The sequence below is a fragment of the Carlito syrichta genome, unplaced genomic scaffold (genome assembly GCF_000164805.1).
Source record: "Carlito syrichta isolate Samal-C Ts95f unplaced genomic scaffold, Tarsius_syrichta-2.0.1 Scaffold308112, whole genome shotgun sequence".
NCBI lineage: Eukaryota > Metazoa > Chordata > Mammalia > Primates > Tarsiidae > Carlito > Carlito syrichta.
In genome coordinates this window covers 21,146-42,054 of record NW_007252208.1, presented here as the reverse complement: position 1 = coordinate 42,054, position 20,909 = coordinate 21,146, and the positions used below count along the sequence as shown (strand labels likewise).

Below are 20,909 nucleotides of genomic sequence, written 5' to 3'. Positions count from 1 at the left end.
CCCCCCCCCCCCCGCTGACGTGATCGCTCGCGACGCTTGCCCCTGTGTGGCAATTCTTCGAGTGATAATTATTGCAAAATTATGTCAAAGTTGTCCTGGAGGAGAAGGGCGGGAGGCTGGGGCGGGGGCGGGGGCCCTTCGTTTGCTCCACCAACTGTCACAGTCAATTTGTGGGGCTGCCGCTTAGGCTTTTACTAAAGACTCTGTTAATGCTGAGGGAAAGTGGCAGATCTGGACTGGGAGGGCCCCTCCGCGGTCCTGGCCCGCGGTTGCCGGGGCGACGGCCCCATGCACTGAGCATGCCCAGGAAGGGCATCTGCTGTGTCAGGGCGACGGGGGCTGACGGCCAATCGCAGCGGTGCAGACCGTGTGACCTCGCCCATCAAGCTGTCCAGGGCAGGGACACGGGCCGCCCGGGTGGCCAGGCCGGGCTGGGTCCGGTGGGAGCTGGGCAGGTGAAGCCGTAGGAGGCTGCTCAGGGCAGGGGCGAAAGAAGTTGCTGACAGGGACGTCCACCGAGCTTTCCTCCACAATCCCCCAGTGACTGAAATATTAATCTGCCCCAAGGCGCTACAGCTGACAGAGAGCTGCTCCACAGACAGCGAGTGGCATTTTATTTAAAAATAAAGGGAAGTGCTCCCCCCTCCTTGCTTGACCTTTCTTTTGGGGGAAGGAGACTTTTCTAATGAAAACAAAGTACTTGAGAGTCCGGTCAGTGAGCCCAGGTGGCCCAGCCCCAGCCTGCAGGCACCTGGCTGGGGGCGTGGCCAGCGCAGGCCCCTCCCATGCTTGGACTCGGGCGGTGCATTACTCCACACTGCCGCCTGACATGAGCATCCATTGGGTGTGCGACAGTTTCCAGACCTCTGAGTCCACATTCCAGCAGCTCTCCGGAAGTCACTTGCCCAAGGTCCCAGGGAATCATGACCCAGCCCTGTCGCCAAGTACGGGTGCCCCCTGCAAGGTCTGCACAGGCCCTGGGCTGGACCGCAGGGACCCTCAGTCTTGGCTGCTTCTGAAACAATGGGAGCAGAGCACCTGGGCCCAGGAGCCAGACTGCTGAGGGCCAAGCCTGGACTTCACCACTTCCTAGCTGTGTGCTGAGAACAGCTCCACAGCGTGGGGCTTTTGTGTCCTGTCTTGTCTGCTGTGTCCCCAGCACCTGGCTCAGTGCCTAGCTCTCAGCAAGCTGTTCTCAGCAAGCAGTAAGTGGTTGTTGAATGAATACATGAAATGAGCCACATCTCAGATGTGAACTGAACTCTTCTCAAAGATTCAATGAATATGAATTGCCCAGATGGGGGGAAACAGGGAGAGAAGTGAGGTAAACAGAAAAGCCCTGATCCCAAATCCAGAGGAGAAGGAGGGAGGGAGAAAGGGAGGCCTGCCAGTGAACCAGCATGAAGATGTAAGGTATGGCTCTGGCTCTGGCCTTTCACTGTCAACTATGGCGGCCACTGGCCAGGTGTGGCTGTTGAAAGTTAAAATCCAGTTTCTCTGTCACAAAGCCCATTTCTTTTTTTGAGACGAGGCCTCCCTAAATTGCCCAGTCTGGTCTCGAACCCCTGGGCTCAGACAGTCCTCCTGCCTCAGCCTCCCAAAGTGCTGGGATTACAGGCATGAGCCACTGCGCCCGGCACAAAGCCCGTTTCAAGCATTCAATAGCCACATGTAGGTAGTGGCCGCCCTGTTGGATGGTGCAGAATAAAAGGTTTCCATTGTCCAGAAAGTTCTGCCAGGCAGCACTCACTGAGGGGAAGTTTGGGAAGGGCACCCCTGTCCTGGAGATGCCCAGCTGGGCGGTCAGTCCCCCCCACTGGGCTGGATCTCGGCCCCCTCCAGGGTCTCTAGGAGCTCTAGGCCTCCGCTCATCAGGGATCTTGTGGTGTGGGAGGGCAGGGAGGGGACCCTGCAGTGGCCCCGGGGTGCCAGGCAGCCCAGGAGGCAGGGACTGTTGCCCCTGCTTCACAGATGGAGAAACCGAGACAAGAGCCCCCCGAGGCAGGCAGGCCGGCCGAGGGGCCCCACACGGAAACGGACAGGATGGAGGGAGCGACTAGGCAAAAGGGGGGGACGGCAGGCAGGGGCCGCACTACGCCTCTCCCAGACACCCCCACCGCTCGGCCCTGACCTGAGGCCAGGGGGACACCCAGGTCCAGAAGGCGCTTGCCTCCCGGGCAGGGCCCAGCCTGCTCACCTGGGTCAAAGGTGGCAGAGGGCTTGAGGGCAGCTGCGGCCAGCCGGGCCATCATGGGCGAGATGAGGCCCTTGCTCGCGGAGATCCTCTCCAGAATGGAGGCCGCGGGCACCGGGACAGAGGCGGCAGCCAGCGGGGCCGAGTCTCCGGCGCCCGAGGCCACCAGGGCGGGTGGGTCAGGGGTCGCGGAGGCTGCTGCCCCGGAGGACACGGCACCCAGGAGGCCGGGGGCGCCCACGGGCAGGGAGGCGCTCCCGCGGCCGGCGAGGATGGGGAAGTAGGGCGCAGGGGTGGGCAGGCCGGAGTTGGAGAGGGCCAGCGCCAGGGGGATGGAGCCGGGCAGGCCCTGGGGCAGCAGCCCCGAGATCTTGCTGTTGGGGGGCTTGGCGGCCCCGGGCACAGCCTCGGCGGTGGCAGTGGCGGTGGCCAGGGATGCGGAGGACTGCTGGCTGGTGGGGGAGGCGCTCAGGCTGGAGTTCTTGCTGCTCAGGGCAGAGAAGTCGACGAGGTCGTCGTTGCTGGACTCCTCGTGCTCCGTGTCCTTGGCGCCCAGCAGCGAGGCCGGCAGGCCCAGCACGCCCGAGGAGCGGATGTGCCGGCGCTCATGCTTGCGCTTGTGCGAGGTCATCTGGCTGGTGGAGGTAAAGGTGAAGCCACAGCCGGCGCGGATGCAGTGGAAGTGGTTGGTGGCCTTGCTGTAGACACAGCCCTCGTACTTGCACTCCTCGTACTTGTAGAACTTCTTGAAGCCGTCCTTGGCGTAGGCGTCGTCCTTGATGTGGTAGCTCTTGTGCTTCTCGATGTCACACTTATTCTTGAAGGTGAACGTGCAGCCGGGGCGTCTGGGCGGGACAGTGAGAGCCTGTTATGGGGCCTCGTGGGCCCAGAGGAGACCCTGTCCTGCTCCCACCAGGGCTGGGAGAGGGACAGTCCCCCAGACGGAAGACCTAGGCTGGACGCCGAGGCCAGGCTTCTGAGCAGCGCTCAACTCCCGTCCCTGTGTCCTGGAGGACGCAGAGCCCTGGGCCGACCCCAAGCCCGGTTCCCTACCTTCCATCCCTCCTCCCACCCAGGAAGGCCCCTGTCAGGCCCCCGCTGACCTGCAGTGGAAGTGTGTGGTCTTCTGCCCATAGAATTGGCAGTCGGCTGTGCCGCAGTCCTCAGTGGCTCGGAAGCGCTGGAAGCCATCGTTGATGAGCTGCGTGTTCTTCTTGTGGAAGTTCTCGTGTGTCATCACGTCTGACGTGCTCGTGTACACCTTGTTACAGCCCACCTGCGCAGACCAGAAAGGCGGTCAGGGAAACTGGGCCTGGCCACCTGGAGCCGAGGTCACAGCTGCCCCCTGCTTGGCCAAGCTTCGCTGTCTCTGACATCCAACTGGCGACCTCGGAAGGACAACCAGGAACTGCAGCAGAGAAGACCTTGCTGTGCCTCAGGCCCCACGAAGGGGCTGAGACCTCCTGGGGCCCACCCGAGGGACCCTGGATGCTTCTTGGCACAGGGGAGAGGGCTCATTCTGCAGGAGTTGAGTTTTGAGCCCCACCCTCAGGAGGTGGACAGGGGTTAGACCTGGAGGCCGGGAAGTCACCGTGAGCCCAGAGATTTGCTTAGTGGACGGTTCCTGGGCACGGGCCTTCCTACCCCACCCCACCCGGGCCAGGCAAGCAACGTTGCCATATTGAGTAAAAACCAGTGGAATCTGAACACTCTCGAAGCCTGAGCCGTGCCAGTGTCTGCACCATCTCAGAGCCCAGAGGGTGGGCCCCCCTCTCCGCGTGGCCCAGGTTGTTCCACGGAGGCCATAACAACCCCTGACAAATACTGGGGGAGGCACGGCGGCTGCTATGTGCAGCCCAAAGTCGCTCCTCCTGGGCCTGACACCTTGAAAAAGCCCAGACTCTGCGTGGCATTAAAACAAAGAATTAAACAAAAACCTCCTCAGGCATCATTTGCAATGCTGCTCTTGGTGTTAAAGCCTGAAAAATGTCGGTCTGTATAAACAGCTCACTGAATTTCATCCACACCAATTATGGCCATGGGGAAGGCCCCGCCCTGGCCCACCAGACACTGCCCAAGCCTGAGTCCCCAGACTCTCTTGGCTTGCTGGTCGTCCCTGTCCTGGGCCAGGAGGCCGGGAGGCTCCCGGTCAGCTAGGCCCCTGGCCACTGCCTCCGGGAGCGGAGGGCTCAGAGGGAGTCCTGCGCTGGTCCTGGAGCTGCCTGGGCTTGAGGATGGCCAGACCATCAGACTGCCCTTCACGAGGGACGGCGGGTGGGCACCTGCATGCAGTGGTAATGGGTGCTCTTTCCATTGAGGTGGCAGCCATGGTAGTAGACGCTGCAGTCGTCCAGAGGGCTGAAGCGCATGAAACCGTGCTGCAAGGAGTTGTCGCGCTTCTTGTGCATGTTGTAGTGCCGGATCACGTCCTGCTTGCTCGTGAACCTCTGCCGAGAGAGAGCACCAAGCTGGACAGAGCCTGGGCCCCCTCTGCCCCCCAAGAGCACCCAGGCCAGGGGCTGGCCCCAGGGCCCTCAGGTCCCCCTCAAATGACCAGCTTGGGGTTGAGGCAGCCGAGTGCCCAAGACCAGTTGCAGAAGCAACGGCCCTTGGAGGGGACGATTCCAACAGTTCCAGCACCACAGGTCCTTCCATGACCTCTCCTGGCCATGCCTCGGGGCACAGAAGATGTATAGGGGCAGGCCTCAAGGCCAGGGACTCTGATGAGGCAGCTCTTACTGCCTGGGCACCTTGGGGCTGAGCCAGGCTCACCTCACTCGCCAGCTCTGCACTCACCAGACAGTGGCTTTGGGCACAGTGACTCTCTGAGCCACAGTTTCGTCATCTTTAAGATGGGGCAGTAACACTAATTCTCCAGCCACCAGAAAGGGTCAACTAGACAGGGCACACAGGCTGAGCAGCATAGCCCCGGTACATGGCAGGAGGGGGAGCTTGGGTTATCTCCCGGATGTAAATGGCTTCCGATCCTATGAGGACCTGGGGAATGTGGACAGGCTGGTAGCTTTTCCGGGCTTTCTGCTTGCTCACCTCAAGTTCAGGTGATCTGAGTGCAATGAAGCAATCCCGTCCCCCTCCAGGTGATCTGAGTATAATGGAGCACCCCTGTCCCCCTCCAAGAGCCCCCATGCTGTGCTGGCAGAGTCTGGCCCCATGCAGCCCGTACCTGGTAGTTGCACTCGGGGTCAAGGCAGTGGTAGTGCTCGCGGTACTGGTAGGCACAGTGGATGTGGCCACAGTGCTGACTGCCAGAGAACCTGGAGAGAGGAGGGCTGGGGTCAGGCCCTCTCTGGGTGCCAGTCCCAGGGAAGACTCTTCCAGGGCCCTCAGCCTGAGCTGCCACCTCCCCTGTGCCCACCCTCTGGATGAGTGTGCTGAGCCTCTGGGTCCGAGAACCCTGAGCTCTGTGTCCGAGAACCCTGAGCTCTGTGTGAGGACATGGAGGCGACGTGACGTGTTGGAGGCCTGGGGAGGCCACGGAGAGAGTTTGGGCCCATCAGGAATCCCAGGCCCATCGAGGCAAAGAGGCCTGGCCCCAAGGGGTGGACGGATGATGCGGGGCAAGCCAAAAGTCAGAGCAGGGTAGGCAGATGGGGCAGAGACCAGGCATGGGAGGGAGACCTTGGCCATGGCTCCCGTTGCCGTCTCTGCAGGGGGCCGCCTGACCAGCCCCCGCCCATCCACCCTCTACCTAGCTCTAGGCAGGTGCTGGGGACCCTAGCTGGGCCAGGCCGGGCCCTGTTGCTGAGAGGTGTTAAATGGCTCTCTGTTCTGGGCTTTTCCTGACACTTGAAACAGTCCAGAGTTATGAATTTTTAAAGCACAGCATCTGTTTGGCTTCCTGCGGCAGGGCGCTCACGCTCTGGCCAACTCCGTAGCTGGGAGCCCGTGCTACCTGGCCCTTGCCTGCCTCCCAGCCCCGGCGCCCGCCGCCCTGGGCAGGCCACTCCGCAGAGAGCACGCCAAGGCAACTGTGGAAAAGTGGTTGGCTCAGGTCACCAGCCCTGGCCCAGGATGACGTGGGATTGCAGGAGAGCATGAGAGAAACCCCGAACTGTACGGAGGAACCACTCGCAAACACGTTCACGCCGAAGCTGCCGAAAGGGCCATCTGCTGAGGCACCAATAATCATGGAAATAATAGTAATAAGGAGAAGACGGAACAGAGCTGAGCTGAGAAGACAGAGAGCGACGAGGGAGGCAGAGAGACCGAGCGGGACGGAAGAGCAGCGGAAGGACAGACGCAGGCCGGCCACGTGCTGCCCACCAGACACCGGCTGTGCCAGGGTGGAGGGGGATGCTGTCTGACTGACTTGGGGGGATTTGTCGAATCGCAGGCTCTTTGCTGCCAATCCTGCAGTCTTTGAGACAGAAAGGGGTGGGTCTGGAGTCAGGTGGAGTCAGGCCTTGCCCGGGAGCCCAAAGGCCATGTCAGAGAGGGCGACTGCCCGCACCTTCTAACCCCTGGCAGCTCCACAGTGGCCCACTCCCTACCCAGGTCCCGCGTCAGGTCCCTTCCTGCGTCCCTGCCTGGGCACAGCTGTTTAAGGACGGCAGGTCCTACACAAAGGGGTGGGGGCTCTGAGTCGGGCACACAGGACCCTCCCTCAGAGGAGCTTAGGGACTGAAGTGGGTGGGGGTGGGGAGGAGGCAGCCACCTGGGCCCTGCTGGTCAGATGCGGAACAGATGGTCTCAGAGTCCTCAGGCATTCCTGGCCCGCCCCCACCTTCTCCCCCCACAAGCTCCTCCCCCAGGGCCTACCTGGCAATATATTTCTGGTAAATGTTTACATCTTCGGTGACAGCTGGTTTATCTGTGGGCAATCCGTTCCTGGTGAGAGACACCCAGGGCACAGCCGATTAGTGGACGGGGGTGGCCTCACACTGCAGGAGCATTTGGCGGGCAGCTCCCTGCCCTGAGGCCCTGGGCCCTGGCCCCTTTGCTCTGCAGAGTCCCGAGACACTCATGGTGGGCTGAGACCATCCCTGGCGGGAGCCTGGCAGACTGAGTCCAACTCCAGTGAGGACAGGACCCTCGAGCAGACAGGGCTGGGGGGTTCCACCCAGGCATGGGCAGCTGAGGGTCTGCTGGGTAGAAAGTCTCGGAAGTCGGACCTGGCCACCTGACACACAGGAAGGCTCAGGAGACTGTTGTCTGAGGTGCACCAGGCTCCCGGGAGCACTGCAGGCAAGGAGGACAGCACGGAGAACCACCTCCTCGCCCTCGGGCCAGCAGGTGCTTCCCAGATATGCTTCCAGGCACACAGCCCTCCAAGGCCTAGGACTCCTGAGCTGGGGCAAGAGAGGGAGGGACTTTGGGGAAGGGTCTCACTCAGACCCACACAACCCATCGTTTCACCACCTAGGCCATCCCCCTGTTCCTGGGTTCAGGCTGAAAGGGAGCACCCCGCCACCCCAGTCCAGCTTCCTCTTCCTGACTCCCTCACGGCCCAAGCCTGAGCCCAGGATCCAGGGCCACCAGCATGGACCCAGCACCCCCACCTTGGGGAGGAGGGGGCTTTCTCAGCCAACCACAAGCCTTGTAGACAGGCAGAGGAAGCCTGCTGTGGGCAAACGGGGGTGATCCAGTCAGCGCAGGAGCAGAACGCAGCAGTGCCTGGGTCTGTGAGCGCGTGCGAGGGTGACAGGGAGGTGTGAGCGTGCGTGAGGATGACAGGGAGGTGTGAGTGCATGAGAAAGCAACAGGGAGGTGTGAGCAGTGTGCACGAGGTTGACAGGGAGGTGTGAGTGTGTGAGAGGGTGACAGGGAGGTGTGAGCATGTGAGAGTGACTGGAAGGTGTGAGTGTGGGCCAGGGTGACAGGGATGTGTGAGCGGGTACTAGGACAGGGAGGTATGAGTGCCAGGGTGACAGGGAGGTGTGAGCATGTGAGAGGGTGACAGGGAGGCGTGAGTGGGTACTAGGACGATAGAGAGGTGTGAGTGCGTGTCAGAGTGACAGGGAGGCGTGAACATGTGAAGGTGACAGGAAGGTGTGAGTACGTGCCAGGGTGACAGGGAGGTGTGAGTGGGTACTAGGATGACAGGGAGGTGTGAGCATGTGAGAGGGTGACAGGGAGGTGTGAGTGGGTACTAGGATGATAGAGAGGTATGAGTGCGTGTCAGAGTGACAGGGAGGTGTGAGCACAGGAGAAGGTGACAGGGAGGGGTGAATATGTGAGAGGGTGACAGGGAGGTGTCAGTGCATGAGAGCATGACAGCGAGGTGTGGGTGTGTGCCTGGGTGACAGGGAGGTGTGAGCGCATGAGAGGATGACATGAAGGTGTGAGCACGTGTGGGGGTGACAGGAAAGTGTGAGCGCGTGAAAGGGTGATGTGGAGTATTACCCCCAGGAGCAGTGTGGGCTGCTGCCCAAGAGCATGCAGTGGTGATGTGGGCGCAAGAGTAAATGTGAGTGTGGCACGCACCATGTGTGTGTGCGTGTGGAAACGTGTATGAGAAGCCAAGGCATACACATGGGCACAGTGCATAAGGTGTGAGTGTCACAGGTGAGGAAGGAGGCCCTGCCCACGCTGGGAGCACTGGGGTGGGGAACACCTTACTTGACAGTGGAGACGGTCCCCGTGGTGATGGAGTCTGTTTTGGAGAAGGTTGACTTCAGGTACTCAGGAGCATTGAAGGACAGGGAGGCAGGCGGCTCGGGCCCCGGCCCAGGGGCACTGGGAGCACTGGGCACACTGGCAAGCGGTGCAGGAGCCAGGCTGGGGGCAGGCGGAACCTTGGCGGGGCCTGGCTTCTGGATGCCCCGGACGTCGTACTTGGACGGCCGGCCCACCTTGCCCGTCTTGAAGGCGATGGCCCCGCCCATGTCGGGGCTGCCCTCCCCGGGCTTGAAGAGGTGCAGGTACTTGACATTCTCCAGGTCGTACTTGGATGGCTTCTTGTAGGTGCTCCCGTTCTGGGGCCGCAGGTTCTCTCCTGTCTTCAGCTTTTGGATGAAGAAGTCGTACTTGGAAGCCCGGGCCACCAGGCTCTGCATCTGGACGCTGCTGTGTGACGGCAGGGGCAGGATGGTGGCCTTGGTCTCCAGGTGTGCTGTGTTGCTGGGCAGCCGCAGGCCGGGCAGGGGGCCCACCACCTCCTTGCCCGCCCGCTCCTCGGCCTTGGCGCCGTGGGCCGGCCAGGAGAGCTGCTCGCCGGCCTTGAGCTTGCGGATGTATTCCTCGTACTTGGAGAACCGCGCCCGCTTGCTGAGAGTGTCCTCGGAGGTGGGCAGCACAGAGGAGGTGGCCGCCTCGGGAGTGGGGCCCGCGTGCAGTTTCTCAAAGCTGATCTTCCCAGCTAGCTCGTCCCTCGTGCTCTGGTCGTCATAGCCAAACATGCCGAGGAACTCGGTCACGGTGGAGGCCGCGTAGTCCCGCAGCGAGGAGGCCTCTCCTGGGGGGAGGAGGGGCGGGTCACCTCTGGGAGGGAGCACGGGGAAGGGACAGGAGGTCCCCCACTGGGAGCCCCCACCCATGGAGGGAGGGGGTCAGTGTGGGGAGGGGCAGAGCGGGACATGATCTATGGACACTTGGCTCACTTGTTAGGTTTTACGACTCTTAAATTAATTTGTTTTAAAAAAAAGTAATTAATACTGGGGTAAAATAAAACGAGTTCATCAATGCCAGGAAAATCAATTTCCTAAATGTTCTGGCCGATGGCTTTTCAGTACATTAAACAAAGTTTCATAAATGTCTCCGCTCTCTCGCCTTGGCCTCATATGAGAGAGAAGTCATTTTACTGGAAGTAAGGCCAGATCCCAACCTGCCTCTCGGGGTGGGGGGCGGTGAGAACGGGGTCCGGGGACAGGTAGGGACGTGGGCTGGTGGCTGGGCAGTCGGGAGGGCGCCCAGGGCCGAGGGAGATGTTCTGGCTGCGGTCAGGGTGGGCCAGGCTGGAGGAGCCTCCCTGACCCCACAACTGGATGCCGTGGCAGATGAGGGGCGCCCCGGGGCCTGGCCTCTTGGCCTCCTCAAGCCTCCCCAGGGCCTGGCCTCCTGGCTGCCCCAAATCTCCCCAGCGCCTGGCCTCTAGGCCTCCCCAAGCCTTGGCCTCTGGATTGCTGACGGGCCCCCTGAGCTGGAGGCAGTGCTCATGTGGCCACAAGACCCACTTAGGGCCCCTTGAGGGTGTGGATTCACCCTCAAACTCCTGTCAGCCTCCAGCCACTTGTGCTGACATGCAAGGCTGGGTCACTGGGGAGGGGGCCAGGGCAGGGCCTGCGTGTGGCGCCTCCATCCTCCCCTCCCCATCTCCATTCCGGGCACACCGAGAAACCTGGAGTGACCGCCACACGGTGGCATGCACACACACCCTCACACACACAGACACAGTCACATGCAAACTCACATACACCACCCCCCGTCTCACAACACATACACTCTCACAACACATACACTCTCACAACACATACACACACAACCACACACACTACACACATACACATGCCCACACAATCATAGGCACACTCTCACATAAACACATTCACAGGCACACACATATCCAGCCCCACGCACAATCTCACAACAACACACACAACACCTTCACACACACAAACACACACACACAGTCACAGGCTCAAACTCACATACAGCACACTCACACACACATCCTCAGACAATCACAGATACACTCACATACACACAGTAACATGCATGCTCTCACATATAACATGCACACCGCCACATGCACTCACACACGCACTCACACACTCAGTAACATGCACAATCCCATGACATACACACTCACATACACCCAGTCACATGCACTCTCACATAGGACACACACATGCACTCACATACATTCACACACACCCAGATACACACAAAATCACATGTATACTTACACACATTCACATGCATTCATACACTCACACTCACATGTATCACACACACCTTGACTCTACACTCCCACATATGCACTCACATTTTCTCACATACACAGATATACCACATACACACTCATATGCTCACATACAGACACATATCACACACACACTCACATACACAGACACATCACACATGCACACACTGACACATCATGCACACATACACTCACACTCTAACATACATAAACACATCACACACAGAACACACACACAGACGCATCTCACACACACTCTCACAGACACGTATCACACACTCACATATACTCACACTCTCCCACATACACAGACACATACATCACACTCACTCACATTCATACTCAGGCTCACAAGCTCATGTCCCTAGCTATTTTTCCCAGTTCTACAGACATACTCATACACAAACTCCCCAACCCCTTGCCTGGCTCCTAAGCCAAGTCTCAGGAAGAGGGAAGGAAGGAAGATGATCCCCCTTCTTTTTTTTTTTTTTGAGTTGGAGTTTCACTCCACCGTCCAGGCTGGAGTTCAATGGCACACTCACGGCCACTCCAGTGTCGACCTGCTGAGCTCAGGTGATACTTCTGCTCCACCCTTCCAAGTAGCTGGAACTACAGGCGGATGCTACCACGCCTGACTAATTTTTTTGATTTATTGTAGAGACGAGGTCTCACCAAGTTGCTCAGGCGGGTCTCAAACCCGCGGGCTCAGGCAATCCACTCACCTCGGCCTCCCAAAGCACGGGATTACAGGCTGAGCTACCGAGCCCAGCGACGATCCCCTTCTAACTGAGGATTTTCTCTTAACACACCTCGTCCACACACAGCCATGCCACAATGGATGTGTGATGTACTCCTTCGCTAGACATATGCTATCCCTACTGCGTGCTGTGGCTGGGATTGTGCTTGGCTGCACTGGAGAGTGAGACCTATGTAGGCCCCCAGGGTCACAACATTCTCTCCGCTTGTCTCTGCAGGCCAGCCCCCTTGGGTAAACTCAGAGCAGCAAGACCCCAGGCTGGGAGTCCTGACACCACAGGAAGGCGTGGCTGAAGAGGTCTCCTCCCCTCCCCGCACAAACCTGCCAGGTCTGGGATTCCCAGAGCATACCCGGAGGCGGGGTCTGATGGGCAGGGCTGGGTCTGGACAGGAAAGAATACCTCCCAGGATGTGAAAGGAGAGGCTCTGAGCTCTGGGGAGAGAATGGGACCCCCACTAGATGAGGAGAAGACAGTCACAGGCAGTCACCGGGCACTCTGGGTGGGCAGAGCGACTCAAGGAACCGACAGACAGCTGTTCCTCCGGCACAGGGCCGGTAGGTCAGCCTCTGTCCTGACCTCAAACTACACGAGGTTGGGGGCCCAGGCTGGGAGGGTGGGCTCTGGTTGTTGGATTCAGTGGCTCACGGACCAGGGGAAGAGACTAAAAATAGCTGAAGGCAGCTGAGCGCTCGCTATATATGGCAGAGAAACAGAGGGCTTTGAAGGGCAGGCAGCTCAGAGCAGGGAGGGGATCAGGCAGGGGTCCCTGAGGCAGCTCAGAGGCCTGCACTCCTGAGCCCCAGGGTCCAGAGAAGGTGTCCTGGGCCAAACCCAGGGTATGTTGCTATGGCTTGGTTGGCTCTCTCTGGTGCCCAGGCCTGAGCAGATGGTCCCTGAGGGACCAGGCCTGGGCCATGAGGCCACCGGCAGTGCAAGCCCTGCCTGTTGCAGCCTGGCTCTGCGCTCCCCTGGAGTCCACTGGACACCCCTCGGCTGCAGGCAGAGCTGGCCTGGGGGTGTGAAGGGACAGCAGCCCTTGTCGCTCCCTCTCCTCTCCTCAGGCCCGGCACAATCACCTTGTGTCTGGCAACGGCAAGGGCTTTTCCTATCAGAGGAAACTGAAGGTCACACTTTTCCTCATTGATCTTGCAATGTTTGTTAATTACTCTGTCACTGATGTGGCGAAGGATAATTAAACAGCTCTGTTTATATCTTATATGCATAATTATGTGGCTGCGCAGGGCTCCCCGCACAGGGAGGAGATGCGCCCCTCGCTGCAGGGGGAAGGGGGCAGGGGAGCGGGTGGGAGGCTCAGGAGCCTGGGCAGGAGGCTGGGGCTGGAGCAGAGGACCCCGACGCTGGGGCTCCGGGCCTGGTAGTGACACCTTGCCCTGAAACCCTGGGCCCGCCTGCCCTGGAGCAGGAGCTCGGGGCTGCTCTGAGTCCCAAGGACAAGGAGACACCAGAAGAGCAGGGCCTCAGCCAGCTCATGGGAAATGGGTCAGCCAGGGAGCACGCTTGGGGCAGCTGGTGTAAGGGGACACAGTGGCTGGGCCAGTGAGCCTTGTGGCCTGAGAAGGAGGAGGCCACAGGGAGGGGCTGGGGAACAAAGCCCATTCCAGGCTTCTGGAAGAACCACCCTGAGTATCTGGAGACAACGCGCTCACGTCGTTCACACTGTGGACCCCTGTTGTCATACCTGCACCCCACTGTGGACCACTGCTCCCACACCTGTGCCCCCAACCCCTGTCCCTCTGCAGGTGGTGTGAAGAGTCACCCACCATCTGTCCACCCATCTGTCCATCCGTCCATCCATCCTCCTGTCAGTCCCTCCAGCCGTTGTTTCTCGAAGACCCACTGCGTGGCGGGCAGCTCCCCCAGCCCCGCTCACACCCTCGGGAAGCTGCCTTCCTTGGCCCTTCCCTTCTCACCCCAGCTCCCCTGCTCTGTTCTAGTCTTCTGTGTCCCCTAGGAGTCCTCACGGGTGGATGAGGTGCCGGTGTTTGGAGCAGGAGTGAGGAAGCAGGTGTGCTCCCTAGACACGCTGCCCCTTCCCTGCTGACCTCCCCACAGGGCTGTTCCCTGCCCCGACCTTCACCCCCTCTTCAAAGGCCAGACACCCACCTGCAGCCTGCTTGGCGCCAGGGCCACTGTCATCCTTGGTTGCTGCCCCATCCGAGTCCTTCTCTTCCAGGCCGCCGCTGTCCTTGGAGGGCTCCTCTGCGTGGTCTTCCTCGTCGCTGCAGCCCTGGGGCTGCACCATGTAGACGCCCTCGGGCGGCAGCTCCAGGCCCTCGCGGGCAATGCGCCCCAGCACGGGTGTGGGCCCTGGCTCCTCGCTGTACTCCCCGTTGACCCACTTTTCGATCACTGCCCGCCTCTTGTCTTCTTCGCTGCGGGGGGCCCGGGCCACCCCGGGCTCGGGGCCGCTGCGCTCCTTGTCCCGGGGCTGCAATGGGCTGCCCTCGGCATGGGAGCCGGCTTCCACTCCCTTCTCCACCACCACTTGGCGGCTCAGCTTGGCGCAGATGGCGTTGAGCTTCAGGCCGCCTTTGCGCTTGGCCGCCATGGCAGGCTTGCCCGCAGGCGGGTCGGTGCACCGGGTGCCTTCAGCTGTGGGGATGGAGGAGGGCACGATGGTCAGAGGTGTGCACGCCGAGCACAGCCCACCCAGCTGCACAGCCCTGCACCTCCCAGCCGCATGTCTCCCCCACCATCACGGTTCCATCAAACTGCCCTAGGACTGCCTGGCATATGTTGTCTCTCTGCCAGGCTTTGAGCTCCTGGGTCGAGCTAGAGAACCACTCTATCCTCAGAGTCTGGCACAGCGCCTGGCACAGAGTAGGTGGTTTAAGAACCAGTCTGTGAGTGGACAAGCAACTGTTCAACTGCAAGGGCAGCATTTCCTAGGCTTGTCTGGTCCGAAGCCCCTCCTCCGAGAGGCAGTCTGCACAAGGAAACTGAGACCCAAGCAGGCTAGGGCGCTGGCTGTGGGGTCAGGCTGGCAGTAATAGTGCGGCGCTGCCAGCGGCTGGTCTACTTGGCAGCACGTTACCTCGCCACACGGCCCTGGGGAGGAGTCACCTCTTGCCTCTCTCCCGGCAGCACTTGGCTGGAACCGTCTCCACCTAAGCCTGTCGTCTGCTGGCAGCTCGTCTGCCAGGTCAGCTCCCTGGCCCCATGCCCTGTTTTACCCCAGCACCCTCCCCGCGCCTGGATCCTCCCCAGCCCTCCCCAGTCCCCCGACTCTCTGGCCGCTTCCCACTGCTGTACCCTTCCCACGTCTCAGCAGGAGCTGCCTAAGCAGCGCACCTCACAGTCCTTCGCCAGGCCACTTGTCCCTGTCCTAGGATCCCACTCCTTCATCCTGGCCGCGGCCAGCCCCCACAGCCCTGGAAGGCCTGGTCGACAGACAGCCCGCTTCCCAGCCCTGAGGAGCTCCAGCCAGAGCAGGCCGGGAGTCCTCAGCGCCCTCACGTATAGCCTAGAAGCCAGTCACAGTGGCTAATCCCCGAACACGCCAGCCCAACACAAACAGCTGGAAACTCTAACTAGGTTACCTGAGAGCTAGACCCCTCCCTCACACCTGCATAACCTAAACTATGCCCCTGAGTAGTACACCCAGGGTCCTGGAGGCATATGGCAAGTCCACTCACCGTAGAGCGTGGGATCTGCCACAAAGGCTGATGAGGTGGACACACATACACACACACACACACACACACACAAGGACCCTGCATGCTTATCTATCTGTCCATCTGTCTGTCTGTCCATCCATTCACTGAGTTCCTACTATGTGTGTTAGGCCTTGTGGGCCGGCGACAAGGCAGTGGCCACGGCAGACAGGGTCTCAGCTCACACTCACTTTGAGTACAGGGAACCCCATCAAAGTGTGCCTCCCCATGGCCTGGCTCAAGCGGCCCTCCCCAGGGAAACGGGCATGTCCGAGTCTCCACACAGCTGGGAAGGCCAAGTGAGCTTCTCAGATCCATGGTCAGAGGGACTTCACGACAACGGATCAACCCCATCAAAGCCACACACCTGGCAACCCAATGAGAGGGTTGCTTGGGAATAGCAGGGGCCTGTGTCTGCCCAGGGGCCTCACCCCGCAAGTGAACTCCTCTGGTAGACACAATTCCCAGCAGCTCCTGCCAGATCCTGGTCTCCCAGCCTGCTGCCAGTGTGTATGACCTCACTTGGCCTGGAGTGGACAGGGGACAGGGCGGTTTCAGCCCAGTCCACCACAAGAGCAGGGTCTTCCCAGTTCTACAGGTCTGGCTTCAAGGCCTTGGATGCTTGCCCAGGCTAGATGCCCAGGCTACCCAGGTACATCTCCATCTCCACGTCTGTGCTGCCCATACCTGAGTGCCCACACACTGGCAGGGGACTCCTTCTCAAAGCCCCGCATCTTCACACTGTCCCACGCATGCCCTGGGCCAGCCACAGGGTCTGTGACCCCGGGCTTCCTCCAGCAGGCCTGTGGGGCACAGGCCTCACCTGGTCCCCTTTGTCCCCTGCCCTGGGTGGGGAAGGGAAGGGTGGGAGCGGGGCAGCCTGCACTATTTTTACCAGGAGGTAAGCAGCCAAGTGTGTATGGCAGACGGCAAATGAATCTATAAATATTTATCCTAAGGAAGAGGGAAGCAGAAGCTCCCAGGGCTGCACTTGCTGCTGGTGACACCCCCTCCCTGGGCCCCCACCCATCCTGGAGCCTCCTGGCACTGTGGCCCACCCAGCCCAGCCCACCCTCTCCACATCTCGGCTGTGTGCCTGGCTCAGTCCCTGCCTGGGCCCCCACCAGCTGCGAGGCAGCTGTGCACCCAGAGCCCGCCCCCAGCCCCTGGGCCCCTCTGCTCCTGCTGACTCCCCCTACACCTGCCCTCCAGCTGCTGCTCTGCCCCAGCCCACCTGCCTTCCAGATGTTGCCCTCCCTCTGACTCTACCACTGGTCCCAGGGGCAGAGGTGGAAGGAGCTGCGTGGGCCTGGTTACGGGGCAGGAGGCAGTGGCAGGGCTGACGTTCATAAGTGCCAACGCGTGCGAGGCTGGGGTGGCAGGAAGGGGGGGATGCAGGAGCTGAGGTCCAAGCTGCCCGCCGGCCTTCTGGCCGACCTGGGGGGCCTTGCAGGCCTGTCCTTCCATCAGGGCCCTGGGATCTACAGACTACCCCCCCGTGGTCTGACCCCAGACTCCTATCCATGTAAACATTCCTCTGACTTTCTTCCCTAAAATATAAACGCCGTGGCCAGGCCTCAATGGAAGGAAGCCATCCGTCCCCGGCCCTGTCACTGCCCCTTTCATCTCCTTCCCGCCACCAGCCTGCCCGCTGCTCTATTTACACTGGACACTTCCTCTGGGAACAATACTGCCCAGAAGCAGGCCTGGGCTGGACGGTGGGAAGGCCAGGGGACTCCTGTTCTGCTCACCAGGGTGGCGAGGGGAGGGGTGGTCGAGGTGGGCTGGGACCCGCACAGACAGAGAACCCACTCTGTTCCTGGCGGCTCTCTCCGCCTCTGGCCCCATTGGCTCCAGACCGGCTGGGCTGAACCCTGGGAGGTGGCACAGCACCAGGTCACAGCTTAGCCTCTGGGGTCAGAGAGTCATGAGCCCATGACCTGGCTCTGCCCGTATGAGCTCTGGCCCTGGGCGAGCTTCACCCCTGGAGAAGGGCTGCAGGTCTGTAACATGAGAAGGTGCCTGTCTGTGCCAAGCACAGGGCCTGGCAGGCAAGGGCTTGGGAAAAGGCAGCTGAGCCTGGGAGCGGACAACAGGCAGATGTGGTGCCACACCTGGGCTTGAGATCCCAAGGCTGGAGACCTCACCTGGCCCAGAAGAGGCAGAGAAAAAGGAGAAGCGGGAGGTCTGGGGCAGGGCAGCTGTTCTCCGTCCCTCCGAGGGCTCCAAACCCAGTGACCCCCAGCAGGCAGTTCTGAGCTGGGTACAGCTCTGGGCCCTGCTTGGGGTGAGGGACAGAAGAGCAAGGACTGGACAGGCACAACGGATGCCTTGCAATGGCCCAGCAGAGCAGGTACCAGCATCGTCCCACCACAGAGGAGGAAGCCAATCCTGGAGCTGTCGACTGTCGACACCCTGGGAGCTCACCCTGGCTGAGCCCTCCTGGAGGCTGGGGTTGGGCCACCCCCATCAGGCTCTTGGGCCGGCTCTAGGAAGTCCTAGGCCTCCCTGTGAGGCTCCTTCCCCTCACCCCATCTCCTCCTCACCCCCACTTCCTGTTCCCATAACATGAGCCCCTTAAAGTGTTAACTGCAATGGGTAAAATGGTGCAGCAGATTGCTACAATAAATAATTTACTGATATTTATAAATATTCAAATCAGTCGGCTTCAGAAATCGAATGAGGGGAGGGCCTCGGGAGAAGGGACCCGTTATGGCATGAATCTCATCACTCCCTCCGAAGGCTGGGGAAGGCCAGGGCTCCTGCCAGTTCTGGGTGAGAAAGGGGGGCTTGCGTAGCTGCACCTGGGTCCCTGGTCCCCTGACTTCTCTGCTTTCTGGGGGTGAAGAATTGGGGGCTTCGGGAAGAAGTGCTCCCTCCTTACTTGGTCAGGCCAGGTCCTCTCCTGCAGGCAGCCCAGGCTCTAGGGGAGAGGTTCCTGTGCCCACCGCCCACTGCCCTGGGTCTAGAAGTTGCTTGTCCTGTCTTGGGGGGGTCAGTCCCAGGAGACTGGGCAGGCATGGCAACCCCTCCCCACCCATGAGTAATGTGTTTCAGGGCCGGGCTGCCTGTCAGCTACCAGGCTCCGGGTGCTTTATGGGCTCTGCTTGGTGGCTCTGAACTCCCTGGTAGGAAATAAAGTTCTCCCTGCGCGTCCCTTCTAAACATTTCACTCAGTGGAAACGGTGTTTAAGAAAAATGAGGACATATTTCTTCCTAAGGATGCAGTATCCCCTTTGGGCGGCCTAATGCCCGCTGTATATCAGGAGGGGGGAGGCAGGGGCCAGGAACCAGTCCCCTGGGGTGAGGGTGGGCCGGGCCCTGTCTGCCCACTGCCAGGCAGCTTGGGGGCCACTTGGCAGCTGCCCTGCCCATGACGTTTAGAGTCTCACGGTAGCTGATCCCCTCTGAGCACCTCCTCGGTGCTAGGACCGTGCCGGGCACTTGACAGTGTCACCTCAGTGATCCCCCAGCATTCTGCATGGCTGGCTATCCTGTCCCTGTTCCAGATGAGGAAGCAGAGGCAGTGAGGTTGGTAAGTGCCTAGAGTCACCCACAGTCATGCTGGAGCCTGACTTCCACCGAGCTCACATGGTCCATGTTCAAGATCAAATGTCATGATTTTCGACCCCACACCCCCCCACAGCCTCCCAGCCAGGTGTCCTGCGGTCTCAGGAGTGGGCATGCTGTCGGAGTGTCCACCCTGCTGCCCCACAGGAACTTGTACTTGACAGGCAACGTGCCCCAGTTTTGGGGTGCTGTGCCGATGTCCTTTCAAAAAATGCTCTCTGAGCACTGTCTAGAGGCCAGATCCTAGGCTAAATCCTTAGGTTATGATGTGGGCACAGCAGGCAGCCCTGGCCCCTGAGTCATGGACAGCTCAATTTAGACGAGGGAACGGACATTTAAAAGTCATTTCAAGAGCCATCACCGTGGTGGAAAGCACAGGTGCCACAGGCGCAGTGAGTCTGGGAGCAAGGAAGGGTTTGTTAGCCATTGGCCCCCCAGGAGTCCCCTCCGGCTCCCTCCTGCCCTCCTCCCCGCCTCACAGCCCAGTTCCATGTGAGCAGCGCCCTCCCCTGGCTCCTTCAACTGTGACCCCTCCCTCAGCCAGGACTTGACCCCTAGGAGAGGGGTGTCCTTCCCTCCTGGACCCAGGCCCACCCCCAGCTCCAGAGAGAAGGGCCTCTGAATTCTGTGGGAATGACGCTGCTCCCCAGGGCTCTCAGCCAGGTTCCCCAACAGCTCCAAGCTGGGGGGGGTGCCCGGCCGCTGGGCCCTAGCTTGTCCCCCTTTGTTTATTTATTTATTATGATTTTTTAGTCCAGTTAAAAGGTTTACTATCCAGACGCGTCTAAGTGGCCTCACTTAGCGTAAGTAACTCTATAAATCAGGGGAACTGTTCGCATCCACCGCACAGGCTGGCTATCAATCTCCCCCAGGTCACAGCCAAACAGGAAGGGGAGAAAAAAGAGAGTTACCACCCAGGGGAGATTTAAAACACACACTGAGCAAACGCACACAGACCGCGTGCATGCCCGCGCGCGCGCACACTTGGCGTCTGTGTGTGTACAATCGTATTCTATTCACACGTGCATGTGTGGAGCAGCCCAGAAACTGGAAGTGCTGCGCGCGGTGATGGGAAGAGAACACAAACACGGCGTCTGCAGTTACACAGGGTGACAGAGTCTGGGACCCCAGGGCTGAGCTATTGGGGCCTGAGCCGCCCTGCTCCAGGCAGGTGACACTGGAGGGTTATGGAAGGGGTCTGCTTAGTCCCCTCCTCCCTCTGTGGTCCCCGCCTCTGGTGGACCTAAAGGGACGGAGTTTTTCCTTTCTGCCAGTCCCCCAGGTAGGCACTTGGCAGGGAGGTGGAGTCCTAGATGAGAAGGCAGGGAGGCTGGAAACTGCAGGCCACTGCTCTGGCGTATGTCATCATCTTGGGTCCTCACCCAAGACGTGGCACCGGGCTCTGGAAGGATAGCATCATCTAAATGGGTGACCAGTCGCCATACAGAGAACTGGAGGGGGCGAGGCCAGGGCCAGTGTCCAGAGTACCCTTTGCAGGATGGCCTCCGAAATGCCCCGCCTTTTTACTCGAGAAGGCGTAGCTGGGTGTCCACACGGCCTGGACGTGAGGGGCCCCGGATCCAGAAGGCCCCCCAGCTGAGCCATGCCTGGGACTAGAGTTGGGGAGATGGCTTCTGGCATCTCCTCTGGGTCCCCGAGGCGGACATGGACGAGGCGACCTGAGGTGGGAGACCTGCCCGGGCCCACCTCCTCTCCCCACCGGCCAAGAGGCCTCCTGGCTCACCCGCCCGCCGCATCTCCCCATGAACTCTATTTCTCTTTCCTCTCTGAAAACAACTGAGCTGTAAATACTGTTTAACCTTCTCCCCCCT

The 20,909-nt window shown here is 60.3% G+C and overlaps 1 protein-coding gene across 1 annotated transcript in view; it reads right to left on the bottom strand.

Annotated features, from left to right (window-relative positions):
• CASZ1 (castor zinc finger 1) overlaps positions 1 to 20,909 on the bottom strand; it is a 45,984-nt gene that overhangs the window by 3,936 nt on the left and 21,139 nt on the right. The window contains exons 2-8 of the mRNA XM_008064941.2: positions 13,958 to 14,446; positions 8,774 to 9,608; positions 6,974 to 7,042; positions 5,379 to 5,469; positions 4,477 to 4,641; positions 3,298 to 3,470; positions 2,198 to 3,039 (exon numbers count right to left, since the gene is read on the bottom strand). Of these exons, the coding sequence (XP_008063132.2) occupies positions 2,198 to 3,039; positions 3,298 to 3,470; positions 4,477 to 4,641; positions 5,379 to 5,469; positions 6,974 to 7,042; positions 8,774 to 9,608; positions 13,958 to 14,446 (2,664 nt within the window). The remainder of the gene's footprint in view (positions 1 to 2,197; positions 3,040 to 3,297; positions 3,471 to 4,476; positions 4,642 to 5,378; positions 5,470 to 6,973; positions 7,043 to 8,773; positions 9,609 to 13,957; positions 14,447 to 20,909) is intronic.